General features: G+C 33.9%; 1 protein-coding gene across 2 annotated transcripts; it reads right to left on the reverse strand.

Moving 5' to 3' along the window:
* Positions 1-3,157: 3,157 nt before the first annotated feature.
* On the reverse strand, positions 3,158-12,726 carry LOC109210868 (probable ADP-ribosylation factor GTPase-activating protein AGD14). Of its 2 annotated transcripts, none has more exons than XM_019374344.1 (14): positions 12,576-12,726; positions 12,113-12,235; positions 9,119-9,180; positions 8,901-8,988; positions 8,698-8,759; positions 8,526-8,622; positions 7,930-8,355; positions 6,849-7,436; positions 6,592-6,753; positions 6,294-6,398; positions 5,065-5,145; positions 4,213-4,360; positions 4,098-4,140; positions 3,158-3,794 (listed from the first exon to the last, which is right to left on the reverse strand). In XM_019374344.1, exons 2-14 carry the CDS (start codon positions 12,206-12,208, stop codon positions 3,662-3,664), a joined length of 2,091 nt encoding a protein of 696 aa, XP_019229889.1. In that variant the 5' UTR covers positions 12,209-12,235; positions 12,576-12,726; the 3' UTR covers positions 3,158-3,661. The 2 variants fall into 2 exon arrangements, with proteins under 2 accessions (XP_019229889.1, XP_019229888.1); XM_019374343.1 differs by having other exon boundaries at positions 6,592-6,756.
* Positions 12,727-16,385: the final 3,659 nt, after the last annotated feature.

Consider the following 16,385-nt stretch of genomic DNA (forward strand, 5'->3'; position numbering starts at 1 on the left):
ATTTTACATCAATTGACTTATAATTTTAAGACCCTCGTGACTTATTACTATAGTTTATTTCTCTTCATAAATGGTAGATCTGAAACTATAATTTTAACAATACAATGGATTATAAGGTTGAACTAGTTAAGTTTAATTGTAATTTGGAGAAAATTAGTTTACTTGATTTTAAATCAAATTAATAGATGCATGACGTACGAATAAATCTTGGTTATTTAACTATAGTTGATAATATACATTCTCACATGATGCAATTACTTAAACATGATAAAATATTATTATTTGGTGTAAATGCCGAATACGAGTACAATCAAACTTCTTTATAACAGTTTTGTTTGTTTTAAATTTTTTGGCTGCTATAGTGAAGTGCTATTATAGAAGACATATATTATAATATAACATAAAAAATCGATCCCGGAAAAAAATTTAAACTTTTATAATGAATAACTGTTATATACGAATATTGTTATAGAGATGTCAGCGATTTGTATTCTCTTTTTATGTAAACACCCTTTTCACCAACTGCTCTCTTTCACATAAATTTTTATATTCGTTATCTTCCTCAACATCATAGGGAATTTTCTCTTTGTTTATATTCTATAAATACCAAAAAAAAAAGGGTCAATTTTCTTATAGTTGGCTGGCATTTGAGTCCTTTTCAAAGCACAAAAGAAAAAAAACATATACTACCATTTTATATTAGTTTGAAAACAATTTCCATCAACTTGCTTTAAATTTTCTCTTGTCTTTAATTCAAATTCAATTCCAATTCCAATTCCAATTCTTATTCCAATTCCAAGCAAGTGATAAAGAAAAGCAAGATTTTGGGAAATTCTAAGATTGAAGGGATAACAGAGAATAGCAGATTGTATTGTATTATTAAATTCGTTATTATGTAACAACCGATTTGATTTGGTCACAACCTTATATATTTTTTCTCATTTTATCCTTAATTATTACTTTTAATAATTATATTTTACCCTTTGTCCTACCCTTTTTATAATAACTCTACCTCGTGTCATATTTTATCCTTACAATATTATAAGATTATTCTTTAAATTTTGTGGTGTTTGACATTATGAAATGACGAATAACAAAACAATTTTATCCAAACATTATTATTATTATTGAAATAATACAGTACAATATTATGTAATACATTAATAAGGGGCAAGAATAATGTCCTTGTAGCTATCATTTTCTACACTCTTAACAAATCATAATATAGCAAAGCATAAAACCTACCAATTAATTAATGGAAGTGATGTAATTGGAAATGGGGTCCAAACATTATACTCACATGGCTTTGTTTGTTAGAGAATTTTCACATCACATCTACTCTTTCTTGGTATTTTATTTGAGTGGTTGTAAATTAGTGAGTTGGTTGACTAAGTGTACCTTTTTACATTTTAAAATCTTGGAAATTATTAGTCATTTGTTTAAAGCCTCAAATGACAGGCTGTGAGTAGGTCAAGCATATTAATGATGTAGTATGTCATAAATTTCATACCCCATTGTACTAATTCCCCTATTCAATTAATTTCGTAGGCAAATACATAGTTTAGACCAAAGTTGCAGGATTCGGCCAAACTTGTAACTAACATACTCTGTGCGATAACAATAAAATGATTAGCTATATACAAAGGCGGACCTACGCTATACTGAGATGGATCACCGGCACCCGTAAAGTTCGGCAAAAATTCATGTATACATGTACATGTCTTTAGAATATAGTGATATGTTAGAAGTGAGCATCATATATGCAAAATAGATTTTGATTGAATGTAAAAGTGCACCCCGGCCTTCAAATTCTGAGTCTTCCTCTTGCTATTCATGGTCGATTAAACTATCCAAATGATCAAAATTAACCTTCTTCCAAAACCTACTTTATATCTTTCATCATTTAACTAAGGTTATTTTTTTTAAACTAGAAACAAGAGTTTATCCAATTTAACATATACTGTATATCTCATTGTTAATGCTATGAGATATACAGTATACATTTGTTCTAGAGTTAAGTGTAAACATTTCTCTTTTTGGTAATTAGATGATTTTTTATGAGACAAACCAGTACAATGCACAATAAAAGTGATATATAAGTGTAAAATAAATTTTCTCTGGGACCAATAAACCCTAATGATAATGTTAAATAATGTTACTCCAATCTTTTATTTTAAAATATTGTAGATCCCTATGTTTAGAATCGTAATCTCAGCCTGATAGACCGGGGAACAAAGTATGGAACAAGAATATTAAAAAGAGAGTAGTTATGTTATGGTCCAGAGGAGGATGTAGCGTTGTGATATCGAGTTCATCTAAACTCAGTATTTTTAATGCGATATATAAATTTATTTATCAAATCCACTAAAATTATAATAATAATAATAATAGATTAAAAAAATAACAATAATAGATTTGAACTTATAATTTAAAAATCTAATGCGTTTGATGCTAAAAAAACTTACTCGTCGATCTTAAATTCTGAATCCACGTCGAAGTATGGAATGAGAACAAAAGAATGTAAAAACAAATATACTGTAAGATGCCACTTGGAGGAAGATTGCTTTGAGGCAAAGCTATGTGAGAATAAATTAAAAGTATAGTTTGTTTAGTGATTCTGTTCGTATACTGAATCATTGATACGTTAAGATCATACTATATTCTTGATCCTCATCATTATTTTACTTTAATAATAACAAAATTTTATGTGAGTAGAAGTAATAATGTCTACACATCATAACTTCTCCCAATTATATTTCTTTACTATTTTACTAATACTATATCATTTTTTACTGACAAAGTAATTTCATTAAACGAGTCTCATTCGAATTAAACAAGCGTAGTCCGATGCACGAAACATCTTCAGAAAAGGGCCGTACCCCAAGAGGATGTAATGTAAGCAGCCTACCCTAATACAAACATCAGTGACTGATTCTTCCGCAACTCGAACCCGTGACCTATACGGCTATACCGTTGCTCCAAATGTAGCAAAACAAGTTGGTAATTAATACGAGAACTACGAGTAGTAATCATTTTCAATGAAAACGAGTAAAATTGCTTGTTTTAAGAAAAAATTAACTTCCCATGAAACAACAACAACAAAATATGCCAATAATTCTGCATATTTGTTTGCCTCCCTTTCAAAATACTTGCACCAGATAAAAACTGCACAGGTTTATTAATCATAAAAAGAAATACAGATATTACATTACATCCTATTGTACTAGTAATACAAATTGTACAATACAGCTGGAATTCTTTAATGATAAACCACTGACCACAACAAGAGTAGCAAAAGCCAAAAATAAAACAATATAACTTCAGGGCAGCAAGGGAGGGATGAAAAAATAAGATTAAAAAATGATTTAAAAAATAAAAAAGAGAATAATAAACATTTTAGGTGCAGCAGGCAAAATGCACGCAACAGGCATCACTCTCATATGGAGGTTCCTTCTCATCGATAATTCTTTAGCTCCTTCCCGCATCTAACTACAGTTGGCAGCATCACATATAAAGAGGATCAGATGCTCGATGATGAATGTCATAACCCTTGGAAATATCTCGATCACAAAATTTTCTACACCAAGCAGCTAATAACATATCTCCACTCGATGCTACCAGAGGAAGCAACAACACAATGCACATATGAGATGAATTTTCTTTAACCAAATGGGTTTCCTCCAGAAGAAGAGAAGGTGTTCTGGGAAGCGGGTGCAGAATATAATCCACCTGGCTGCTGATTCGAGTTTAGAGCTCCAAAAGCATCGAAGCCAAAGCTTGCTACTCCTGGTGGTCTGCATTTTGAAATGCAGTCATTGAAACTTACCTCTCAAATGTAGATTCTACAAACTATGAAAGTAATTCATCTTGAGACGGATGAGTTGCAAGATTAAGCAATTAAAAAAGGCAACCTTTGCTCAAAAGGCTACAAAATGATTTCCATATATACAGCTGAATGGAAACAAGTTATACACAATAAAAAGCTAAAGAGTTTCAGTCAAAACTTCAATAATCAATCTCATGTCAGTCTAGCACTTCATTTGCTACTGATGTTCTACGATACAAGACCAAAAATGGAACAGCAATCACAAAAGTACCTTTGTGGCATGCTACCAGCTACTTGATGCCCCATGTATGAGCCTAAAAATTAAGACATAATCAGCATCCAAATAATTGACCAGAGATCTAATACAGGGGGACAAAGAATACTACCTGGTGGAACTGCTGATGCATAAGATGGTGACTGCTGAGGCATTGCCGGAGGATAAGAAGTTGGGGCACCGAGGCTGGATGTATGCAGCAATCCAGTCGGAGGGACCATGTTCGGTAATGCACCTTGTAATGATGCCATTGACGGAAACTGAACAATGAAAATCTCAATGAGATCAAGAGTGGAAAAAGTCAATTAACAAATACTCACACTAAATGAATGCTTTTTTCTCAGCCGAGCACAGGTTTTGGGGCTGTTTCAGCAAGTAGTATTCCCCAACTAATCAAATTAAACATGAATAAATAAGAAGCAGAAAAAAGTAATTTTGAGATTTACACCTAAAAGATAAGCTCAAATGCATGTGATAAATAATTTTCACTCCGGTCCACAATAAGTGACCAATTTGTTTTTTTATGTTGGTCCTGAATAAGTGTCCATTTATATAATCAAGACAAAATTCAATTTGTTTTTACAAAATTACCCTTATGTACATATCCCTAAAAAAGTTTTCTTACTCCTCACATTAAATATTTAATTAAGGGTAGTTTAGTCATACTAGGTATTTTTGTATAGAATTTAGTATTTTGCCAAAAGGAAATTGGTCACTTATTGTGGACCGGAGGGAGTAATTAACTAATATCACTGTAAGTTATCAATATCCCACTCTAAATCTGATTTTAATGCACAAATCCTTTTTCTTGCGAGTCAACACAAGTGGAAATCTCTTCAACATCAATCAACTTATCACAATAGTCACATAGGGCATAAAATCAAACACATCTGAATGCCTTGTGCATCATAAATGGTGATGAGCAAATAAATCAGTCTAAAGTAATAGTATTATTTTCATATACCGTTGAGGCTTGTGAAGATGGCTCGTTTATGACATCAAAAGGATTTGCTGATTTTGATGGCTGTGGCAAAGCATTTGTAGCCTGAAAAAAACTAGCGTATGAGCAAGATGCCACATAGTTAAGCATGCTGTGACCACAAACTAACAGAGTCGGGCATAAAATCTTCGGAAAAGGGCCAAATATAGCCTTATACTATCAGAAATAGTTTAAAATTACCCTCCGTTTGAGTATTCATTCACAGCTAGCCCTACCGTTATACTTTGGCCACTAATATACCCCTAATTTAAATGGAGAGACAAGTGGCATCACAATAAGTGAAGACCCATCCCCAATCTTAATATCCAATTTCAATTAAAAACCGACCCTAATTTTTTTTTTTTTTACCTGACCCGGCCCAAGAATTTGTACCAGATCTTTATTAAAGGGCTAACAGAGTAGGAAAGATGACTATTGGAGTTCCATAAGGTGACGAAACACTTCTGAAGATTTCCTTTTCTTTTTTCAAATTAAAAAGCTTTTTAAACAAGTTTTCTACAACTATTCAAAAAGAAAGAAATAAGTCTGGTCAGCTGCTACTGGAATACCCGCCGGTTTGCAGCCCAACATTTTCGAGCGCGTTTGCACTGGAACAACCACCGGAAAGCTTTCAAGATGCGGCGGAAGAAGGAATTAGAAGAAAGCGGCTGTTGAAAACCTGATGCTTTGTCTTTTACTCTTAGACCTACAAATTGTAATTTTATAAAAAAAGACATACTACTTTGATTCACATCTACCAAACATGGAGTAGTGTTCTTGGAATTGGGGAAATTGGCGTGGGCGGAAGCATTGGCAGGATGGAGGAAGTATTGGTGGTGGTGGTGGTGGTGGTGGCGGCAGTGAAGTATGTATTTCTGGAATGAGGAATTGGGCCACACGGAGTTTGGACGTCTTTTCTGATTTTAATGATGGTGAAATAAGTGTTTATATTTAAGTGGGGCATTCGGTTGGATAATAGGTAAAAAATTAGGGGTAGGTTTTTTAATTGGAATTGGGTATTAAAATTGGGGATTGTTTTTGTTATTGTGATGCCATTAGTCCCTCTGTTTAAAGTAAGGGTATATTAGTGCCGAAGTATAAAGGTAGGGCTACCTTGGACGGATACTCAAACGAAGGATAATTTTAAACTATTTCTGAAAGTACGAGGGTATATCTGACCCTTTTCCGTAAAATTTTTGGGTTAGCACACATACCACAGACATGTTGTATTGCATTGCGAATCCATAGCCGTGCTGTGGACCAGTATGCCAGCCCGGAAAAGCACCAGGAATTGAAGAATAATTTACAGCAAACAAATCCTGCACAGAAATGTACATACCTTTAAACTAGAGAAAATTTTAAAATGTATCAATCTGCTGGAGCAAAAATATGAAGAACCATTACAAATTTTTTAGCCTAGACAAATGTTCATAATTTAGGCTAGAAAGATCTTCAAAATATATCAGGTGTACTAGAGTCAAAACATGAAAAAACCAATAGAAAAGAACTTACCTCAGGCAGTTGTTTCCTTCCACTAGATTTGATTTCAACAGGAGCAGCTTGAGATGCAACTGCAGAAGTGGCTCCCAGAAGGGCAGGGTTTACACCTTGAGACACTTGTGCAGTTCCCGTACTAGGAAACCCAGGTGTAGTTGCGGTAACTGAAGGATTCCACTGCTGAAAGATGATGATAATTAACAATAATCAGTAATGAAACACAATGATACAACTAGTTGACCTCAAGGACAAGGGAAGAACTAGGAAGCTACCTGATTTCCAGAAGGTCCACCAGCAGCTGGAGTAGAAAGCTGCGATATGGGTTGTGGGCCAGTCACAGGAAACAAGGAACTCTGCTGAGGTAGCATATTAGACCATTGTCCTCCGGGATTATTTGCGAAGGCATTACCACCACTAACCGGCGGTAGTGATGTCGGTCCAGTGGGTGCAGCTGAAGCACCACCAAATGGAAATGCTACTGAGTTTTCCACAGTTGCAGCTCCTGGAACAAAACTACTGAAGGGAGTGACTGGAGGTGCACTACCACCTGTAAATGCTGCAGAGTGACCAGTTACAGTTGCTGGAGCAGCCAACTCTGAGAATATAGATTCCAGTAGATTGGTGTTTGAAGGAGCTGGAGATGCTTTCACCTCTGCTAATGAATCAAAATTCGCCCAGTTGTCAGCAGCAGATTTTGTCGGTTGTGCAACAGGTATGACTGTAGCAGATTGTTGTATTTGTGGGGCCGGTGCAGAAGCTGCAGGTTCAGGAACATCATCAAAATCGATTAATGAGGTTTCTGTCTTAAGTTCAACAGGGTTCCCGTTGGAGGACGTCAAGCTACTGGAAGATGCAGTCCTCTGCAAAATATATGTAAAATAAGTTTAGCATCTTATTTAATTGGTAAGCATTGGGAAAGGCGTAAAAGAAAGAGTATACTGGTGAAAATAATATGGTATATTTCACATATTTTGGATAAGGTGAACAATGGGAGTAGGGAGGCATTTCAGGTAAAGCCCATGCAATTTGGAAATGCTAAGACTTATGAGAAATCTAGATGTACACTCTACTCTTCCTATTTGCTAAAGTTTTGAGAACAATCAAGAAAGAGTCTTTTATCAAATATCAAAGCCGTCATTCTCCCAATATTTACTAAACTGCTAGAGGACAAATTGTCTCCAAAAGATGTGTGACTAAATACCACAACAAAGCATTGTACCATCATTCAAAAAAAAATCAGATACCAAAGGATATCTTATGGGAAAGCGTGTTACTAACTAATAAAACAAAGTTTAATAGCATCATCCAAAATAATCAAATACCACATGATGCCGTATAGCATATAATCCACACCTGGGTTAGCACAGAGCCACCAGCAGCAGACCTACCACCATTGGTTTTTGGAGGTTCAATAACTCGAAGGGGAGATACACTCTCTCCAAGAATCTCTCTAACAGGTCGAACAATTGGGGGACTGGATGAATCAAGGTCGCTCTGACGATCAGGTGACATGCTTTCAAACTTGGATCCTCCATCCGAAATTCTACCATCATCAGATCGCCTTCCATTCCCAAATCTATCCTCTCGTCGCCAGTCATTGATTACTTCAGCACGTGCAGGACTTCTTTGATCATATCCAGGACTTCTCCCACCACTACTCCCACCAGGACTAGGCCTGTTGCTGTATCGTCGCTCATATACTTCCTCATTTGGTGGGCTTCGAGACCCACTTTGGTAGGTATCAGTCTTCCTGTTTTCGCTTAAGTTCTCAGCTTCAGCCTGCAGATATTAAATATTTTATATGATGGAATGTGTTCAACCAGCAGATCTCGCAAGTTTAGAACACGGAGATCTACTAAGTGACGACATCACAGAAATTCTTCTCCTGTAAGGAGCACAATGAGCTATTATAAAATTCAAAATTGAGGATTGCAGGATAGGATAGGCACCATTTTTCCCCTTGGTGGCTTCTCAAAGCTCCTTTCACCAGTGTATCTTCTATCCACATAGACATGCTTAATAAAATCACGAAGCCTCTCTACATTACTGAACACAAAGACAATCAGAACTGTATTTTGGGTTAATAAGTATCATACACATATATTTATTAAGATCACAAACCTGCCGTCTGGGAGAGAATTACGCTGCGTGTCCCAGTCCTTCAAATATATTACCTTTGCACTCTGTGAAAATGCAACCCCCACCCCCAAAAAAAAGGCCACAAAAGCAGAAAAAAACAAATGAGTTGGCAACCAGTGAGGAAAGAAATATGAACATGACATTAGAAGTAGGTGTGGCTCTTATAGCAAAAGGAGCAGGCGTACCGCATTTCCTCCTCCTTGGAGGGCACTAACTTCTTGTGAGGTAAATTTAGCCATGGATACTGACTTCACTCTATGAGTGAACTCCCGACTGCCAGTATTTTCAAATGTAGAACAGGAAGCAATAAATTAGAGATTAAAAGGAGTTTCTAGTGCTTGGAAACATTTTAAGCACCACAGAGGAATGATGGTTGCATCATTTTATGAAAGACAGCACTTACTGTATACCGCTGCATGTTGTGCAAACAAATGTCCAGAAATTAGTGCAAACATATTGCGGGCCCTGTCAGACAGTAAAATATGAGATATATTACTATACATCTACCTACAAAAAATATGAGATCTATTACCATACATCTGTGTTACTTTCACTAGATAAGAAGAGTAGAAGACTGTTGATAATATTTTAAAGAACCTGCCATGCAACTAAATTTAGACATATAAGGCTACCAACTAAAGTGAAGAAGCATCCGAGAAATAACACAGGGGCCTGTACTGTATATACAATAATAAGTCATTTAGTTTGCAGCCAGTTATACAAGAATTATAATAGAAAGATTGTAATGTTGTGAATAATAATCAATGGATTACTAGATTTACTGTATTTGTTATCGGATGATAAGTTCATCCAAATAAAATCTGGATACACGGTGCATCACTTAAAACATTCCTTTGGTTTAAAGTGGATAATGATTTGTTTCCAATAAGACATTAGATCACTTAATCTAATATTAGTTTTATTAACATACACGACAAAAAGTAATTTCGTTTAATACAAATAAAATTAAATTGAATTACATTAATTATAATTACAACTACTACTACAACGTCTCTAAGTAGTCGATTTTTTTTTCAATTTCATTTTTTTGGATTCCGCAAGAATTTGTCGATAATTCCGATTAAATCTTCTTGTAAGCAGATTTTCTATAGGATAAATTATAGGAATAAATGTGTGGCTCATTTAAGAATCTAAGTCGAATTGCTTTATAAAAAGAAGATACCAATGAACTTCTATGAAACGGTTTCACGGGATTCAGCCAATTATCTTGATCGTTGAATATCATTGATAGGAATCGGGATCTTTAGCTTCTTGAATTTGATTCTTTATTTTTTTAAATGATGTAGAAAAAAGCTTTGCTTTTGGTTTTTATTGATGTCTTTATAGTTCCAAACAAGTTGGGGTCGGCAATGTGATTCCTCATTACTCCATTAGCTCAACCCATGTCATTATCATTACTAAAAAAAATTAATTATATCAAGGACAAAATATTTCTAAGAGGAAAACTAAAAAGAGGTATACCAAAATGTGGTATAATAAACAGATTTTGGAATCCTCTTTTGAACATGAAACTTTTGTTATAAGAACTTTCTTTAATTTTAATTTTAATTTCAATTAAGTTTAAGCGATCATTAACTAAACAAGTTATGGTTATAGGGAATTTTTGACATTTACGTGATCTAATACATGTATTGCTAATAGGTGTTGTAATTCCACAATGAATTCAGCTTAAAATAATATTCCAATTGCAAAATAACAAATGCAAGGAATTTTTTTTGATAGGCAATGTTAATGCAATCGTTATCAATATATTGCAATTAAAACTAGAACTAAATCTGCATAGTAATGTAGAATTTACTGCCGGAATTATTTCCAATAATACATCTAATCAAACGAAATGAAAGGAGAAGTGGCCGTCTTAATCTACAATGACACCGGATATCTAGTTAAATGGGTTTCTTCTTTCTATATATGTGTGTCATACACAGACAAGTAAATTCAAACCAAAATCAAAGTGAGAATTCTCTCATCGTCAGTAAGGCATATGCAATACTTTCCAAATGCAAATCATGTCTAATTATCAGCCTAAAGATCTATCATAACCAGTAGAAAAAACCTTGTCTTCGTTACAGATAAAGGCCAATGAATTGATGAAGAGGAATATGGAGTAAAAGCATATTAAAAACTTTCCAAATGCAAATCATATCTAATTATCAGCCTAAAGATCTATCATACATGTAGAGATTACCTACTTTAAGGACATTTGTTATTTAAACAAATTTATTCTCGACATTGCTAATCACCTAGAAACTCATTGGTTAATTCATATATTCCACATACAATAATACAAATTCCATATAACTAAATACAAGTATTACATAATACAGCCAACCAAACACTACATTAGTTTGCAAGATTAGTTTTCCTATCTGTCTAACCAAGCATTTTATCATCTTATGTGGGATTTCACATTGCAATAATTTTTTTTGTCCTTCCAATGTAACGACCCCCAAGAGTCAAGAAAAGTATCTTGTCAAAAACACGCAAGGATAAGAAGAGAGTAAGGCAAAGGAGTTTCTAAAGTTAAGATAATGCAGTGAAAGCACCATAGAGATGTATGTGTTCTGTTAAGCGGGCAATATAGGGACACAGAATATTGTGATCTTACTATATGGTTGAAGCTACTCTTCTTTAAGATAAGAAATATCTCTTCCATCCAGATTTTTTCCCTTGGATGCATTGCATTCCTCAAACTTCATAAAATATATCCCATAATAAGTTTTATCTCATTAATGCTTTCATCCAAATTTATACTTGACAAGGAAATTTCTAAGGAAAACAAATCTTGAAGTATAAATAGTAAACTCTTCCTCTTAATCCTTCCCACATAAAGAGCATCCACTTATTAACTGCACCTCTAGATTTCAGGAGGTTGATAACTTTCTCTTATATTAGTCATTGGAACCCATTAGATAGTTAATCGCTCCGGTTACCATTTGAAGATGTCAAACACCGTCAGTGCATATAATTTAAACTCATTCCTATAATCATTGCAAACTAATTCTGGATTGAGACGTAGTTAATTGATTGATTGAACATAACAAAATTCCTATGTCACTTTTTATGTGACAATTACTATTTGACTAGTCAAAAAAATTTAAATTTCTCTTATTACCATGATTTTTCCAAACATTTTTTGAAATTTAACTAGGGTGACTTACAAAATTCTTTATGCAACTTCCAAAAATGTGACTTTTATTTCCAAACACTTGAAGAATCTATATTCGAATTTACAAAAAAGTTAGGTACTTTAACCCTCCCGCGCACATAAAATGGGACAGAGCGTATATTAAATAGACCAGAACAGGACAGATATAGAGGATTCATATAACCGACCGTACTAATTTGAACTAAACGTGTAATTAATCAAACTTACCAAACTATTACAGTTCATACACCGTCGATTATCAGGAAGCTTAAGCAGATTCCGTATAGTCCTTTCATTCTTCTCATCCTCCTTTCGATTTGCCATATCAACAGTAATCAAAGCCCTAACTAACTGCCAAATAATCACACCAAATTTCAAAAATTCAAACTTACTGCCAAAACTCACACAAAAAATCATCAATTCCAGTAAAAAATGATCAATCGAATACATAATCATCACACAAAACTTACAAAATTCGAACTCACTGCCAAAAATCACGCAAAAAATCATCAAACTCAAGTAAAATGATCAAATAAATTCAAAAATTCAAAGTTATACATCATCAGATCTGGTAAAATTTACAGTCATAAAAGTTCACAACTGAAACTAAATTCAAACAGAAATTCGAATATACGCTTAAAAATACGCAAAAATACACATAGTTTTGATGAAAATTACGAATTTGAGTTACCTGATCGGTGGAGGAATTGGAGGAAACTAACAGCTTTCGTACAGCTCAGAATGCTTTTTTGTGCGAAAAATGTAGAGAGAGAAAGTTTAAGGGACGGAGGAAATATAGGGTGATTCGCGGATACAAGGGAGAAATTGTGAGGACTAGTCTAGTCTGCTGGAAAAAAACTGAACTATAGTATGATTTTGACCGGTTGTGGACTTGGAATGTTGTATGGGGACAGGTCATACAAGGCGGCTGTGAAATGATATAAATGCCCCTCCAAATTATGAACTAAGTTCCCGCAATGTTCGAGGTCCGAAAAAAAGACCAAACTACAAGGATGTATTATACGCAGCCTTACCCTGCAATTCTGTAAGAGACTGTTTCCACGGCTCGAACTCGTAACCTCCTAGTCACATGGCAGCAAACCCAGAGGCGTATCCAAAATTTCAAAAGCATGGGTACACTATGAGCAACAGAGACCCGAATTTCCGAGAGAGTGTGTTTGAGAGATATATTTTGGGTTTAGTAATTTTAAAGGTCAAAATGAAGACTACAAAAAGAGAAGAGAAAAAACGTGTAACCAATATAAAAGGGAAAAATGAAATAAAAAAGTGTATTTAATTAGAAAAAGCGGCAGAGCATGGGTATTTAACCCTATTTATTAGTTAAAATATGATTTAAAAGAAGAAAGAGTACGGAATCGAACCGCTGATTAAAAGGTAGAAGGTGCACCTCCTTTCAAATGCACTAAAGTATTCACTTGAGTTTGGGTTCACCCATGTTAATTTAAGTATTTGAGCTGAAATTTACTAGTGTTATACATGATTCAGGGGAGGAGGATGGGTTCTCGTGAATCCGTACCTTCTCATATGCATCCGCTCCTGTCAGCAACTTTACTAGTTACGACAAGGCTCTAAACTACTACGAAAGAGAAAAATACTCTTTCGTTTGTGTGATATAATTTGACTCAACACTAAGTTTAGAAAATACTTTAAAAAATTTAATTGACGATATTAAACGCGACATAATAGTCGTATGACCATAAAAGTTTTCCATTATAAAAAATATGAAAATAATGATAAACAAATTAAAATGGAGAGAGTAACCTTATGGTTATTTTTCCTCTTGTATCCGCTGTGATTATCTATCTATATTATATTAAAAGGAGAGTAGTATGCATTGTGGTTAAGCCAAGTGGCAAGCTAAAATGAAGCCACTTGACAATTTTAGGACAACATTAATAATTAGAAATTATATGTAGAAACATAATTAATGAAGTAGTTTAATGAACCTTATACATAATCTAAATAGATCTTAGACAAATCTAATTTATATATCTACATTTATATTTATAATTATATTTATATGTATATGTATATTTGCATTTATATTTATATTTATATTTATATATTGATCCACTTATAGATTTTCTTTTATATTAGCTTGAAATATAGAGGTAAAAAGTTAATTAAGAAACTATGATAGAAAAAAATAGTAAAGACAGAAAGCGTAAATTGAGATAGCATGTGACAATTATGCTTTTGACTGAATTAAAATATAAAATAAAACTAAAATTTACTTAAGATATTAAAAAATTATTGACTATAAAAATTTAAAAAGTTCAAGCAGCAAAATAGAATCTTACACAACATATATAAAATATATTATATTAAAAGAAGAGTAGTATGCATTGTGCAGTGGCAGGCTAAAATGAAGCCACTTGGCAATTTTAGGACAACATTAATAATTAAAAATTATATATAGAAACATAATTAATGGAAGTAGTTTAATGAATCTTATACATAATTGTGATGACCCGACCCGTCGTCTCTATATTTATATTTGTATATTGATCCAATCCACTCATAGATTTTCTTCTATATTAGCTAGAAATATAGATGTAAAAAGTTAATTAAGAAACTATGATAGAAAAAATAGTAAAGACAGAAAGCGTAAATTGAGATAGCATGTGACAATTATGCTTTTGACTGAATTAAAATATAAAATAAAACTAAAATTTACTTAAGATATTAAAAATTTATTGACTATAAAAAATTAAAAAAGTTCAAGCAGCAAAATAGAATCTTACACAACATATATAAATCTATATTATATTAAAAGAAGAGTAGTATGCATTGTGGTTAAGCCAAGTGGCAAGCTAAAATGAAGCCACTTGGCAATTTTAGGACAACATTAATAATTAGAAATTATATATAGAATAATTAATGGAAGTAGTTTAATGAATCTTATACATAATCTAAATAGATCTTAGACAAATTTAATTTATATATCTACATTTATATTTATAATTATATTTATATGTATATGTATATTTGCATTTATATTTATATTTATATTTATATATTGATCCACTCATAGATTTTCTTCTATATTAGCTAGAAATATAGAGGTAAAAAGTTAATTAAGAAACTATGATAGAAAAAAATAGTAAAGACAGAAAGCGTAAATTGAGATAGCATGTGACAATTATGCTTTTGACTGAATTAAAATATAAAATAAAACTAAAATTTACTTAAGATATTAAAAATTTATTGACTATAAAAATTAAAAAAGTTCAAGCAGCAAAATAGAATCTTACACAACATATATAAATCTATATTATATTAAAAGAAGAGTAGTATGCATTGTGCAGTGGCAGGCTAAAATGAAGCCACTTGGCAATTTTAGGACAACATTAATAATTAGAAATTATATATAGAAACATAAATAATGGAAGTAGTTTAATTAATCTTATTGTGACGACCCAAAGGGTCATTACCGGATTTCTCTCTTTTCCGTGCTTCCGAGGCCTTGAAAACCTCGCTTTTAGTTGCCTCGATTTGCGTGCGCAGTCCGGGCGCGAAGCCGGAAAGCTTTTATGTTGAAATATGTGAACTTTGTGAAAAATTTGAAGAATTTTGATATTAATATTGCTAAAGTTGACTTTGGTCAACATTTTTGGTAAACGGACCCGGACCCGTGATTAGGCGGTCCCGGAGGGTCCGTTGAAAAATATGGGACTTGGGCATATGCCCTGAGTCGAATTTCGAGGTCGAGAGCCCGAGAAATGAATTTTTCTGTGAAATTGTTTTTCTGAAATTATTAAGGAAAATGAAAATGAAAATTGATCAAAAGACTATGGTATCGGGCTCGTATTTTGGTTCCGACGCCCGGTACAAGTCTTAAATATGTGTTAAGCGCTTCCTGTAAAGTTTGGTCAAAATCGGATGTCATTTGACGTGTTTCGGACCTAAATATCTAAAATTTGAAGTTATGAAGTTTGAAATGAAAATGATGATCTCGAGGCTTGATTCAATGATTTTTGATGTTATTTTGGCGATTTGATCGCTCGAGCAAGTTCGTAGGATGTTATTGAGTTAGTGTGTGTGATTGGTTAGGAGCCCCGAGGGCTCAGGAGTGAATTGAAGGTGGTTCGGGGTGTTTTTACACTTGGGAAAGGATCAGATTCTGCTGCATTTTTACACAGGCATTTTGTTCTTCGCGAACGCGGCCTCAGGCTCGCGTTCGCAGTGCTTTGGTCTTCCCCTCTTACGTGTTCGCGTCCTACTTCATGCGATCGTGTAGTTCTAATTCCCCTCCTTCGCGTTCGCATCCTCACTATCGCGAACGCGTAGCTTTACCAGCTTCCTCAACGCGTTCGCGTGGCCCCTCACGCGTTCGCGTATAACAGTCCCTGGACCCCCCAACATTTTCTTCTACGCGTTCGCATTCTATTTCACGCGTTCGCGATGGAGTGTCCAGTTTACCCTTCGCGAACGCGGCCCCTTTCCCGCGAACGCGAAGGGCAATTTTGCCCAGCGAATT

This window comes from Nicotiana attenuata, unplaced genomic scaffold, assembly GCF_001879085.1.
Source record: "Nicotiana attenuata strain UT unplaced genomic scaffold, NIATTr2, whole genome shotgun sequence".
NCBI lineage: Eukaryota > Viridiplantae > Streptophyta > Magnoliopsida > Solanales > Solanaceae > Nicotiana > Nicotiana attenuata.

What these genes read in the sequence shown, in the direction of transcription:
- LOC109210868 (XM_019374343.1), bottom strand. Translation starts at nt 12,208, where the DNA reads ATGGCAAATCGAAAGGAGGATGAGAAGAATGAAAGGACTATACGGAAT. An exon ending in CATCTTCACAAGCCTCAACG is followed by an intron (nt 4,361 to 5,064) that starts GTATATGAAAAT and finishes TTCATTGTTCAG; the next exon opens with TTTCCGTCAATGGCATCATT. An exon ending in TGCATCAGCAGTTCCACCAG is followed by an intron (nt 4,141 to 4,212) that starts GTAGTATTCTTT and finishes CTTAATTTTTAG; the next exon opens with GCTCATACATGGGGCATCAA.